Below are 14999 nucleotides of genomic sequence, written 5' to 3' on the forward strand. Positions count from 1 at the left end.
ATTAAAGGAAGACTCATTAATAACTTGCAAGATGCAAGTGATACACCTTGTTTGGTGAACATAAAGAGGTCTTGACATACATACTGATGAAGCTCAAGAACTAGATCCTTCAGTATATATAGATTACACACCAATATAAAGAAAACAAAATTCCTCACAACTGGACCAATAAGCAACATCAGGATAAATGGAGAAAAGATTGAAGCTCTCAAAGGTTTCATTTTGCTTGTATCCACAATCAACTTCCATAGAAGGAGCAGTCAAAAAATCAAATAGTGGGCAAATTTGCATTGGGCAAATCGGCTGCGAAGGATCTCTTTGAAGCGTTAGAAAGCAAAACTGTCACTTTGAAGACTAATGTCCACCTAACCCAAACCATGTCTGAAATGCTTGTGAAAACTGGAAACAAAAAAAGAAGACGGAAGAAGAACTGATGTTTCGGAATAATTAAATTGGCTAAGAATATTGAATATACAATAAACTTCCAAGAGAATGAACAAATCTATCTTGGAAAAAGTACAGCCAGAGTGTTCCTTAAAAACAAAGACAGTGAGACTTTGGACATGTTATCAGGAGGGATCACTCCCTACAAAAGGACATCATGCTTGATAAAGTAGATGGTCAATTAAAGGAGAAAGATCCTCAAGGAGATGGATTGAAATAGTGGCCACACAGTGGGCTCAGATATATCAACCATTGTGAGGATGGTTCAGGGATTGGGCAGTGTTTCATTCTGTTGTACATAGAGTTATTGTGAGTTAAAACCAACTCGACACCTAACAACAACCACTCCACCCCATGTTGTGAGGGCACCCCTGTCCTATTGGCCTCTCAGAGTTACATGGGAATCTCTGAGCCATATATGCATTTCTTTTCAGATCGATGCCTTGACAGAGGTCGTGACTGCCGTGCAAGGGAAGATTGAAGTATACCTGGACGGTGGCGTTCGAACTGGCAATGATGTGCTAAAAGCCCTAGCACTTGGAGCAAAGTGCGTTTTTATTGGCAGACCCATCCTTTGGGGTCTTGCCTATAAGGTGAGAACAGCAAAGCAAAAGTCCACTGGAGAATACAGAGCTTCCCATTCATGTCTATGTTTTTACATGGCATTGTCTTTAAACTTAGCAAGGTTTCCAGGTATCCCAGATTCCTGAAGGCTAGCTACACTTCTTGCACACCTTCCTTCTGCTACTTCAGACTTTCAATAGCTCCCACCTTGGATCTTTTTTTTTTTTTTCTTTCCTTTATTTTAAAAATTCATCTAATTTCACAGATGTCATCCACCAAGAATCAGGATACACCCAGAATTTAGATTTGGCACATGGCCAAAATGTTCCTTCATGACCCTCTCTGCCTCTTTCTCTGTCTTGTGACCAGGGTGAACATGGTGTTCAGGAAGTTTTGAACATCTTAAAAAAGGAGTTTCGCACATCCATGACCCTTACAGGTAAGTTTTGGTCCCCCCACCCCCACCCCGATTTGAAGCTTAAAGCTGAAGGTCAAAGGACCAGGAGTGGGTATCACTTCCTTCTAATTAACCCCTTCTGAATTTCTCATTGTCCCTTCCCCTACAAAAACAAAACAAACAAACAAACAAAAAAAAACACACAAGTGTAGCCATCAAGTGAATTCCAACGTATACAGCCTCCATAGCTTACAGTGTATGGCCGAGCTCCATAGGGTTTTCTTGACTGGAAGCTTTTTACTAAAGAGTATCACCAAGTCTTTCTTCCACGGTGACACTGGGTGGGATCAAGCTGCCAACCTCTCAGTTAGTATCCAAGTGCAGCTTTCCAAAAAAGAAAATATGGAAGAAACATTGAAGATAAGAAGTAAGCACCCTCTTAAAATGTAATACATCTGCTATGAAAGCAACTGCAATTTTGGATGATGGGAGAAAAGGGCCCATATTATGCTTTCTGACTCAGTTCTCACCAGGAATCTTAAATGTGGTTCTGGGTGACCTATTGAAGGGTTAAAAATTGTGCAGAAAGCTCACACATCCTCCCTCTACCTATGAACACTGTTTCTTCTTTTATTCACATTTCTCATTCCTTTGGTCCATTTGTTACAAGAATGAACCAATATTGATAGATTATTATTACCTGAAGTCCACAGTTCATGTTAGGATTCATTCTTTTTATTAGACTGTCTTACAGTTTTGGCAAATGCATGATGTCACATGTCCACCATGATAGCATCACACACAACAGTTTTACTGCCCTGTGTTTCTTTGGGTGTTCTTATTTTTCTTATTTTAAATTCTCTATCATGTGAATTTGTTGTTTTTATACTTACAGTGAAAATAGGTTATCACAATCAAAGCTGAGGATCAGGGAAGAAGGAAAAAATATGGGAAACCTGGATTGAATGGCACCTTTAATCATCTAATGAGTATAAGTCATTCCCTCAGGCTCCCTGGAAGAAGGGAGGTATCAAGTAGGGATCTTGCTTTTGGGAAATTCACTAAAACATAAAACCATGGAATGAAGAGATTATGCCATCCCTTAGCCATTCCCTCCACAATGTAGATCAAACACCTGCCGCAAAACCCCACATGTAGGAGGTGATCAGGAAATATGACCTCTCTCACCCAATTCCCCTTGGATTTTGTAAAGTATTCACCCTGGTTAAGCATTTGACTGCTGACTGAAAGGTTGGAGGTTTGAACACACCAACTATTCTGCTGGAGAAAGATGTTAACAGTCAGACTCTGTAAGATTACAATCTTGGTAACTCTGGGCAATTCTACTCTATGATATACATGGTCCCTATGAGTCAAAATTGACTCAGTGGCAATGGACTTGAGTTCTTGGTTTGTTTTTGTTTTTGTTTGTTTTTTTGGTTTTAGCCCCTGGGATTTCACAGCCCAAGCAGAAGAAGCCCCTTTTTAACTACTGCTAGGAGGAAAAATTAAGAAAGGTGTGCGACAAGGTTGTATTCTTTCACCATACTTATTCAGCCTGTATGCTGAGCAAATCATCCGAGAAGCTGGGTTATATGAAGAAAAATGTGTCATCACAATTGGAGGAAGACTCATTAACAATCTGTGATATGCAGATGATACAACCTTGCTTGTTGAAAGTGAAGAGGACTTAAAACATTTACTGATAAAGACCAAAGAGCACAGCCTTCAATACGGATTACATCTCAATGTAAAGAAAACAAAAATCCTCACCACTGGATCAGTAAACAACATTCTTATTAACAGAGAAAAGATTGAAGTTGTCAAGGACTTCATTCTTCTTTGATCAACTATCAACACTCACAGGAGCAGCAGTCAAGAAATCAAGTGATGTATTGCATTAGGCAAATCTGCTGCACAAGACCTTTTTAAAGTATGAAGAGCAAAGATGTCAGCTTGAGAAAAAGAGGAAGACCCCCAGCGAGACGGATTGGCGGAGTGGCAGCATCAATGGGCTCAAGCATGGCAACGGTTGTGAAGTTGGCCCAGGATCAGGCAGTGTTTTGTTCTGTTGTACATAGGGTCTCTATGAGTCAGTACCGACTCAATGGTACCTAACAACAACATCAAGGGGAAAAAAATTATTAAACAGTGATTTTCTAACTGCTAAACCAATTGCTAAAATGATATTTGTAAAGAGGTTTAAAATTATGATTTTCATGATCATATCAACACTAGGTTGCATTTTTGTTATTTATTGTTAAGTGCCATTGAGTTGGTTCTGACTCATAGCGACTCTGTATCGGGTTTCCAAGGAGCAGTTGGTATAGATCTCATGAATATCTCATTACTAACAAGGTGAGGAAACTGAACTAGTAATCAGGATAAGTTCTTTCTAGTCTCGTTGTTTCGAATTACCACTTCACTTTAAATTAGGCAAAGGCTTTTAGTGTAACTGTCCTCATAATTTATAATAATAAAACTTAGGAACAAATTGTCATCATATGCTTTCTCAACAGTTTTTCACTGAGCCCCCATCAAGTGTAAGGCAATGTCTTTGATATAAATGAAGGATCCAGAAATCAATATGATGAGAGCTTACACTGACAAGTAGAATAAATGCGCAATTATAACTGAGGTTTCTATATGTGAATGAGTACTTCAAAGTAACCCAAAGTAAAATCCTAACACTTTGATGCAATTATTGTTCTTGTATGCCAACGTAGTGTCAATTCCAACTCATGTGACTCTAGAGGACAGAGTAGAACTGCCACAGAGGGTATTTCTGTGCTGAAATCTTGACTGGACAGGAATAGATTGTTAAAGTCTTTTCTCCCATGGACTAGCTGGTGGATTTCAAACTCCAATCAGTTAGCAACAAGACTTCCTTTTGCTGCAACTATTGAAATATTTTAGGTAGTCTAATTATCACCTTTTGGAGTCTGGGTCTGGTGATGTCATATAATCACTGGAATGCTAACCAAAAGTCAGGTGGTTCAAATCCCTTTTTCTGCTGGATGAATTTGATTTGTTAGATGGATGCCGTAGATTCTATTCCTACTCATAGTGATCTTGTGTACAACAGAACAAAACACTTCCAGATCCTATGCCTTCCTCACATTTGTTGTTTGAGTTCATTGTGTTGTCGCAGTGTCTGCCCATCTTATTGAGAGTCTTCCTCTTTTTTTGTGGCTCCTCCAACTTACCAAGCATACCTTCCTTTTCCAGGGGAAGGTCCTACATGAAACATATCCAAAGTACCAGAAATGAAGTCTCACCATCCTCCCATCTGAGGAAAGTCTGGCTCTATTTCTTCCAAGACAGATTTGTTTCTTCTTCTATCAGTTCACAGTACTTTCACTCTTCTTCTTCGTCAGCACCATAATTCAAATGCATCATTTCTTCTATGATGTTCCTTATTCATTGTGCAACTTTCACATACATATTTGTTTTTGTTGTTGTGTACTGTAGAGTCAATTCTAACTCATAGTTATCCTGTATAGGATTTTTGAGGAGTGGCTAGTGGGTTTGAACCATTGACCTTGAGGTTAGTGGTCCAGTGTTAATCCTACCGTGTATATTGTTGTTGTTAAGTGTTGTCAAGTCAGTTCTGACTCATAGCAGCCTTTATAGGGTTTCCAAGGAGCAGGTGACGGGTTTGAACAATGAACCTTGTGGTTAGCAGTCCAGTGCTTATAAGTACCATGACTAGTCCTCAAATTGACATCTTTACTTTCGAATACTTTAAAGAGGTCTTTGCAGCAGATTTGCCTAATCATTTGGTTCTATGCTGCTACTTCCATGAACATTGCTTTTGGATGCAAGCAAACCGAAATCTTTGACAGCATCAGTTTTTTCTCTATTTACCAAAATGTTTTTTTGTTTTTTTTTTGGTCCAGTTGTGAAGATTTTTGTTCTGTTTATACTGAGGTACAACTCATACTGAAGACTATGTAGTCTTTGAGCTTCATCAGTATTTCAAATAGTCTTTTCTCCCAGCAAGCAAGATTGTGTCATCTGCATATTGCATGCTATTAAACAGTCTTCCACCAATCTTGGGGCCATGTTCTTCTCCATATAATCTAACTAATTTAATTGTTTGGATTTCTGGTGAGGCGCTGAGGGATAAAGCACTGAACCACAAGGTCCATTTAAACCACAAGGTTGGCAGTTCAAACTCACTAGCCTCTCTTTGAAAACCCTATACAGGGTCACAATGAGTCAGAACTGACTTGATAGCACTTAACAACAACAACAATTTGATTATTTGCTCAGCATACAGATTGAATAAGTATGGTGGAAGGATACAACCCTGACACACACATTTCCTGACTTTAAACTATTCAGTATCTTCTTGTTCTCTTTAAATAACTGCTTCTTCACCTATGTATAGTTCCCTCATGAGCACAATTAAAGTGTTCTAGAATTTCTATTCTTCTCAATGTTATCGATAGTTTGTTATGATCCAAATAGTCAAATAAATTTGCATAGACAATAAAGCACAAGTAAACATCTTTCTAGTTGCTCTGCTTTCAACCAAAACCCATCTGACATCAGCAGCAATATCCCTCGTTCCACACATCCTCTTCTGAACCCAGCTTGAATTTCTGGCAGCTCCCTGTCCATGTAGTGCTGCAACTGTTTTTGAATTATCATCAGCAAAATTTTAATTGCATGTGCTGTTAATACTGTTGTTCAATTATTTACATGTTCCATTGGGTCAACTTTCTTTGGAATGGATACAAATATGGATTTCTTCCAATCAGTTGGCCAGGTGACTGTTTTTCAAATTTCTTGGCATAGACTTGTGAGCACCTTCATCACTGATCCATTTGTTGAAAGATTTCAATTTGTATTCCATCAATTCCGGGAGCCTTGTATTTCACCAATACCTTCAGTGTACCTTGGACTTCTTCCTTCAGTCCCATCAGTTCTTGATCATATGTTCCCTCAGCATCAACCAATTCCTTTTAGTACAGTGATTCTGTGTATTCCTTCCATCTTCTTTTGATGTTTCCTGCATCATTCAATATTTTGCCTATGGAATTCTTCAATATTTAAAATTAAGCTTTGAATTTTTTCATCAGTTCTTATAGCTAAGAATTGTTTGAAAGTGTTCACCCTTTTGGTTTTCTAACTTCATAATACTTGACTTTGTCTTCTTGAACTGTCCTTTGAGATTTTCTGTTCAGTTCTTTTATTTCCTCATTTCTTCCAGTTGCTTTAGCTTCCTTACACTTTTGAGAATATTTCAGAGTTTCTTCTCATATCCATGCTAGTCTTTTCTTTCTTTCCTGTCTTTTTAATGACCTTTTTCTTTCTTCATGTGTGCTATTCTTAATATCATCCCACAACTCCTCTGGTCTTCTTTGGTCATTAATGTCTAATGCATCAAATCTGTTCTTGAGATGATCTCTAAATTCAGGTGGAATCTATTCAAAGTCATCTTTTCATATCATGAACTTTTTTTTCCTTCAGCTTCAACCTTATCTTGTGTTTGAGAAATTGATGACCTGTTCCACAGTCAGCCCATGGCCTTGTTTTGGCTGATGATATTGAGCTTTTCCATCATCTCCTCCCACAGGTGTAGTCAATTTGATTTCTGTATACTCGATCTGGTTGTGGTCCATGTGGATAGCTGCCAATCATGTTGTTGAAAAAGGTATTTGCAATAAATAAATAATTGGTATAGCAAAAGTCTATCAAACAATTTCCAGTATCGTTTCTACTACCAAGACCATATTTTCCGACTACTGAACCTTCCTCTTTGTTTCCACTTTTCACATTCAATCACTAGTAATTATAAATGTGCCTTGATTGAATGCTGGATCCATTTCAGCCTGAAGATTTTGCTAAAATTCTTCAATATCATCATCACTGGCTACAGTAGTTGGTGTAAAAATTTGTAGACATATGGATATTATCTAATTACGGACAGTACTGTGCTTCTTTTCTTCAGGCTAAATCTTGAAATGCCCTTTGTGATGATGAATGTAACAACATTCCTTTCCATTTTGATGTTCCCAGCATAGTAAACCCTTTGATTATTTTATTCAAAATGGCCAATACCAGTCTATTTCAGCTCACTAATGCCTAGGATATAGATCTTTTTTGTTCCATTTCATTTTTCGTAACTTCCAATTTCCCTAGATTCATTCTTGGTAATTCCATGTCCTGATTATTAATGGATGTTTGCAACTGTTCTTCTCATTTTGTGTTGTGACCCATCAGCAAATGAAAGTCCCCAAATCTTAACTCTGTCCATGTCATTAAGGTCAAATGTACTTTGAGAAGGTAGCTCTTCCCTGATTGTATTTTGAATGACTTCCAACATTAGGAGTTCATCTTCGGGCATTATATCAGATAACATTCTACTTAGTCTGGAAGCTCCACTGAAACCTGTCCAGCATGGTGACCCTGTTGTATTTAAAATGCTCGTGGCACAGCTTTCAACATTAAAGTAAAATACAAGGTACAACAGTATAACAAACTAGCAAGAAGAGCAGTGGGATTTCAAATTGTTGTTGTTGTTATGTGCCGTGGAGTTGGTTCCGACTCGTAGTGACCCTGTACAGGGTTTCTGAGACTGTAAATCTTTACAGGAACAGAAATCCTCATCTTTCTCCTGAGGAATGGCTGGTAGTTTTGAACTGCTGACCTTGAGGTTTGCAGCCTGATTCGTAACCACTGCGCTACCAGAGCTCCTGGGATTTCAAATTACAGATTATTTACTTGTCCCACGACTGCTGTTTATGTCCATTCTAATCAGCCAAATATGAAACTCAACTCTCTTTTGTTCCCATGTTTAGAAAAAACACTCTTTTTAGTTAAAATGTTTGATGTAACACATTTTTCTAAAGTTATGCTTTAGGAGGTGAAGAAGTACACATTGTAGATAAAAAACTTCAAGTAAATGTTAGATATTTGTTGTTGTTGTTGTTGTTGTTAAGTACTGTGGAGTTTGTTCTGACTCATAGAGATCCTGCACAGGGTTTCTAAGGCTGTAAATCTTTACTGGAACAGAAAGCCTTATTTTTCTCCATTGGAACGGCTGGTAGTTTCAAACTGCAGACCTTGAGGTTAGCAGCCCGACTCGCAACCACTACGCTACCAGAGCTCCTTAATGTTATATATACCTGTTATTAAATTCTTAAAACCTTCCCATCACCAGGAAATTTTCAGTGTTACTTCACCAGACTCCTTAATTCCATACCATCTTGCTAATTTCCCTTTCTCCCTTCTTTTTTTCCCCTATTGCCTGGAGTGATTCCCTTCAATCCCTGAGTCCAATTTTAATGCCAGTCATGCTCTTGCATAATAAAGAGACTCAGCACACAAAGAGTCTTTTCATTTCTTGGAATGTTTCCTTAGAAGGCCTTGACCGTACAGAACAACCATCCCATATCTTAGACTAACCCTCAGTCTTACTCCTCCCCGACTTTCCACATCCCGGAGCTTTATCAGGACGGAGGTTAAGGTCATGTATGTATCTAATGTATGCCATGTTGCTTTGTTAGTTTCCCTGAGTCCATTTGGACTCATGGATTATTGTTGTTGTTATCTGCCATCAAGTGGGTTCTGACTCATAGAAACCCTATGAGAAAAAAATACAGGTTTTCCTAGGCTGCAAATTTTTTACAGGAACGGAAAGTCTCATCTTTCTCCCTTAGAATGATTGATGAGTTTGAACTGCCAACCTTGTGGTTAGCAGTCCAGTACTTATTGTTCAGTGCCACCAGAGTTCTGATGTTGTTGTTAAGTGTTGTCGAGTCTATCCCGACTCATAGCGCTCCTATATAGGGTTTCTGAGTTGCAGCTGGTGGGTTTGAACTGCTGACCTTGTGGTTCACAGTTCAGAGATGATCCTACACATCACACCAGGAGTCCTAGTGGATTACAAATGCTGAAATGATGTTTTTGCATTTTACTCTTCTGTTCTCACATGACTATGTTAAAAAGAGTTCATGGGTGTTAGAAACAGTTAACTGCCTGAAAGTTAACTAACTGAAAGACTGCCTGTTTGAATCCACCCAGGGGTGCCTGGAGATCTTCTTCCAAAAGGTCTCAGCTATAAAAACCCTGTAACACATAAGATTGTCCTAAGATGGAACTGACTACCTAGAAATAAAAATATGTGTATCTATGTCCCTTAGCTTTGTCATCTGAGTATGTCTGGATTTGAAACAATGACCCATTAGTACAAATAAGTATCTGTACCTATTCTCCACTAAAAGGGAACAATAGATCTTGGGTAAATGACTAACTCCAAACCTAGAACAGGAAAAGTACAAAATGGTCTGCAAATATCTGGTTATACAAAAAAGTAAGAAAGTGCTTGAGAAATGATGGGAGCATGCCAAAAGGACCTAAGATCCAACTACCTTAGAGGGAGTCCCACTGGCAAAATATAGGCTACTTGGAGCAATTGACCTCTGCTTTTACTGGCTGTCACACAGGCTCTTAACAGAATTCTCAGTGAAATCAAAAGTAAGTGGTTCATTCTGTGTACTTACTCTTTTAACAAAGTGTGGACAGAGATCAAGTTAGGCTTGTTGATCACCCCAAACCTTGATGGATGGTTTACTAGCATTTAGAAGAATGAACTTTCTTTATTCTTTGTTTTTTTTTAGGTTGCCGGTCAATTGCTGAAATCAACCAGAACCTGATTCAATTCCCCAGGTTGTAAGAAAGAGAACTAACAATCAGACCACTGAGATTGCCCACAGGAAGAAGACAAACTCAAATACAGTGTTTGATGCCACCATCTAGATGCCCCATTTTACCCAACAGCTCATCCTCTGCTCCTTCACTCCTCTAACTCTGTACTCTGGACACTCCAACTCTTCATCTTTCTCAAATAAGTCCTGAAATTCTGGGACTTACTGCATTTAATACGTTGTTTTCTTACTAGAAATGATAGAGTTAAGAGACAGGCTTTAGTGCCATCCAGACATGAATTTGACAGTTAGGACTACTGTTGAAAAGCTGTCTGACTTGAGCAAATTTTTCAAACTATATGTTTCTATGTTGCTATCTGTAAAATGAGGATTATAGTACTTAGTTTGCTAGTTTGGGGGAAAGATTTTGAGAGAATGTATGTAAAATGCGGAGATCAATAATGAGTATCTTGTGGTGGTGGTGGTATGCCATGGAGTTGGTTCTGACTCATAGCAACCCTGCATAGGGTTCCTGAGGCTGTAAATCTTTCCTAGAACAAAAATATCTCATCTTTCTCCAGTGGAATGGCTGGTAGTTTCAAACTGCTGACCTTGAGGTTAGCAACCCGACTTGTAACCACTATACTACCAGAGCTCTTGGAAGAGCTCAAGAAGCTATTGTTATGATGTTTTGACAAATTCCTATTATCTTTCAGGACCCTGTTCAAATGTCACCTGACTTACCCTGGCTACTTGTTCTGTGCTTCCTCTTGTACTTTCCACATTCCACTATTATAATCCCTATTATAATGTGCTATGCTTACTTATTTCTGAGTTTCTCTCTGCAAGTAGATTGTGAATGGCTTTAGGCAAAAAGCTATATGCGTGGCACTGGGCTTGGAAAATAGTAGCATCTCAATGAACTTTGTGGGGTTGGATGAATGCATGGATGGATTGATGGATAGATACATGGATGGATGGATGGATAGATGGATAAATATGTGCAAAGAGGAACATAAACATGCATACATCCCCTGCCAGAGAAACCCTTCTTAGACCAGTAGTTAGCTAGAGTAGATTTGTAGGGCAGGGATAATCAACTAAATAAGAGCTAATACTTAAAGATATAAGAAAGTTAGGTTTGCCATAGTCAAAATAAGGAAACAACTAAAATAGCATCAACAGAAGAATGGATAAACAAAATGTGATATATACATATACAATGATTTATTTAGACATAAAGAGAAGTGAAGTCTTGAAGCATATCATTACATGAATGAAACTCCAAGACATCATGCTGAGTGAAATAAATCAGTCCAAAAAGGACATGTACTGTATGATCTCTCATACGAAATATGTAAAAACACAGTGCTATTGAGTTGATTCCAACTCATAACTAGCTACCCTAGATGGATAGAACTGTTCCATGGGTTTTCCCAGTAGCGTAGTGGTTACGAATCGGGCTGAGAACCTTAAGGTCAGTGGTTCGAAACTACCAGCCGCTCCGCGGGAGAAAGATGAGGCTTTCTACTCCCGTAAAGATTTACACCCTCGGAAACCCTGTACAGGGTCGCTATGGGTCGGAACCGACTCGACGGCACTTAACAACAACAACAACAATCTTATGGAAGCTGACTGACACAACCTTCTCCATAGAGTGGTTGGTGAGTTCAAACTGCTGACTCTTCAGTTAGCATTTGAGCCCTTAACCACACAACCACCAAGATGTGGTTTGGAGTCAGTTCCAGCTCATAGTGACCCTGTATAAGGTTTCTGAGGGCATAAATCTTTACAGTAGCAGAAAGCCTAATCTTTCTTTTGTGGAGGGAACCACCAAGGTAGAAACCAAAACTTATTAGTTTATAGTGGTGGAAGGATATGAAAAAGTTTTTGCTTGGAGGGCACTGAATAAGTTAATGGTAATGGAATAATATGGAAAGGGATAGTGTGAACTCAAAGTACAACTTGAAGAATGTAATAAATGTCACTTTTTCATGCATGTAGAAAAAGCTGGAGGGAAAAAGTCAAGGATGAAAATCAATGTCATAAATAAAATGTCTCAGAACTGGCTTCCTCAGATGTTCCCTTGTCTCTTGTTGAATTACATTCTTCGTACAACAGCCAGAGAGATTTTTTCTTTTCTTTTTTTCTAAAAGAGAAATTGCTACATTAAAGAACATATGTATTTTTAATTTTGGTAGATAGCAAAGCTATCTAGGGTTTGTACCAATTTTTATTCCTACCATCAATGTATGAGCATATTACTCTCTATACAGTTTCACCAATAGAATGTATGCACAAACTTTCACATTTTTACCAGTATAGGATAAGCACTGGACTGCTAACTGCAAAGTTGGCAGCTCAAACCCACGAGTTGTTCCTTGGAAACCCTATACATGTTCACTGTGACTCAAAACCAACTTGATGGCACTTAATAACAACAAACAACAATAAGAAAAAAGTAGAATCATTTTCATTTACATTTTTCCTATCTTGTTAAGCATTTTAAAATGTCTAACACATTTGTAGTTGTTTTCGCAAATTATATGTTAATATCTTTTGTTTATTTTTGTACGATATTGTTGGGTTTTTTTTCTTTTTAATATATAAGGCAGTCTCCAAAAGCATTTCTGAATATCATAATTCACCATTATAGATGTCATGATATTAGAAAAAATAAAAATTTTAAGATAGAATAAAAGGTCAGACTGTCCTGTGTTAAATATGTCATAACAACACAGAAGATGCTACCACAGAGAGATATTCTTAAAAATAAAACCAAATCCTGTGTTTTACCTGTTAAAAATCTTTCTTGGTGATGGTGCTGTAGGATCAGCACTGGACTGCTAACCACAAGGTCACCAGTTTAAACCCACCTGCTGTTCCTCAGAAACCCTATACAGGGTTGCTATGAGTCAAAACTGACTCAACAGCACTTAACAACAACAGCCACCTGACTTCCATTGCTTTTAGTATTAACTCTAAGCTGGTCACCAGCTCTGTGCTATGTTACGTGATCTGGTTCTTCCTGATCCTTACAATTCCTTACTCCCTATCACTCTCCCCTTTGCTCATTAGATCTCACTTGTATAGTGCTCCTTTCCGTTCCTGAAACAAGCAAAACTTTTTCTTGCCTCTGAAATATCATACTGTTCCCCTACCTAAAATACCATTCCCAATCTACTTCCCAAGTTTGACTTGACCTTGGCAGTTAAAACTCAGCTTAAATGTCAGTTTCTATTTTAAGTGAGATAACATTTATCTGACAGTCTCATCTAGAATAAGCTCTATTTCAGTTGTTTCATCACATCACCCTGTGTTTCTCCCTCCTGTTGTTGTTATTGTTAAGTACTGTGGAGTCGGTTCCAACTCATAGTGACCCTGCACAGGGTTTCCGAGGCTGTAAATCTTTATGGGAGCAGAACGACTCATCTTTCTCCTGCGGAACCTCTGGTAGTTTCGAACTGCCGATCTTGAGGTTAGAAGCCTGATTAGTAACCACTACACTACCAGAGCTCCTTCCTAGACTCACTATCATCTGCAATAAACTTGCTCTTTGTTTACACGTTTACTGTCCATCTGTATCCACAAGGGGGTCGGGGTGAAGGGGTGGAGGAGGGGTGGCCTTAATCAGTCTTTGCCACCATTGCATTCCCAGAGACTACAACCATAGTCCAAACCATAGAAGGCTTTGCATAAATCTTTGATAATAAATTCACCCAAGGTAAAGTGAGATCAAACTGCATCATCACCTCTAAAGAAACAAAGCATTCTCAGAAGAACAGAACTAAACCAAATGGATCACTACTTGAACCAATAGATGTAAAAGTCTCTGGGGCTGGACCCATACCATGGTATAGTTTCACTTTTGCCCAATTTATCCCAAATAGCAAGAGCCTGGTCAGGAAAACATCAGACAACATGAAAAATACTAAAAGAGAATGTAGTTCAGAAGCAGTCTCCCCGGTAACAACTCTTACAGCTTTAGCCGTTTGCTTAACCCAAGTGTCTGGATATGCCACCAATGGTACTGCTCTTCTTGGTCTCAAACTGACTATAGGACCCCTAATGCAGGTGCCAAGGAGGGACCTAAATAAAACGTTTAAGTCTGATGCAAGGATCCTGGTCCATTTCCACTTTCCTTTTGCCAACTCATCAGCAATGACAGCTAAATGCTTCCTGAGACTCTTTTTCAAAGACCATGATTCTACTAAGTATTTACTACTTTCCAAGGTGTTCTAGGAGTCCTGGTGTGGCGCTGTGGATTAATGCGCCAGACTTCAATGCTGTTTGAACTACAAGGTCGGCGGTTTTAACTCACCAGCTGCTCCTCAAAAACCCTACAAGGGCCGCTATGGGCCGGAACCGACTCGGCGGCACTTCACAACAACAACAACAACAACAGGTGTTCTAATTACACCAGTGATGGTAATGAATTATAATCCACTTTGGCGCTGTGGGTTAATGTGTCAGACTGCAACGCATTTGAACTGCAAGGTTGGCTGTTCAAGCTTACCAGCTGCTCCTCAGAAACCCTATACAGGGTCGCTATGGGTCAGAACAGATGTGACAGCACTTCATAACAACAACAAATAAACTAAGAACACCTGAGTCTGTACTGATCTGAATGAATGAATAAAAATGGAAAGCTCTTCCTTATAGTAAAAGACCAACTAATATCAAAAGAATTATGGACTTCTTTGTAAGAGTTGTTGTTGTTGTTAAGTGCCGTCGAGTCGGTTCCGATCCATAGCGACCCTGTAGAGGGTTTCCATGGAGCAATTGGTGAGCATGAACCACCAACCTTGCAGTTCAAACTGACTTTGCAGTCTAGCGCATTAACCCACAGCGCCACACCAGGACTCCTTGGTAAGGGTGGGACCAGACTGGTACCTATGAGGTGGAGATCAGACATACCTCTGCCCTCCAACATTTTT

General features: G+C 38.9%; 1 protein-coding gene across 1 annotated transcript in view; it reads left to right on the top strand.

The window, feature by feature from the left end:
* Positions 1-10091, top strand: part of HAO2 (hydroxyacid oxidase 2 (long chain)) — a 29723-nt gene extending 19632 nt beyond the window's left edge. The window contains exons 5-7 of the mRNA XM_006861305.1: positions 879-1037; positions 1378-1447; positions 10036-10091. Coding sequence (XP_006861367.1) covers positions 879-1037; positions 1378-1447; positions 10036-10091 — 285 coding nt within the window. The remainder of the gene's footprint in view (positions 1-878; positions 1038-1377; positions 1448-10035) is intronic.
* Positions 10092-14999: the final 4908 nt, after the last annotated feature.

The sequence above is a fragment of the Chrysochloris asiatica genome, unplaced genomic scaffold (genome assembly GCF_000296735.1).
Source record: "Chrysochloris asiatica unplaced genomic scaffold, ChrAsi1.0 scaffold00042, whole genome shotgun sequence".
Taxonomy (NCBI): Eukaryota; Metazoa; Chordata; class Mammalia; order Afrosoricida; family Chrysochloridae; genus Chrysochloris; species Chrysochloris asiatica.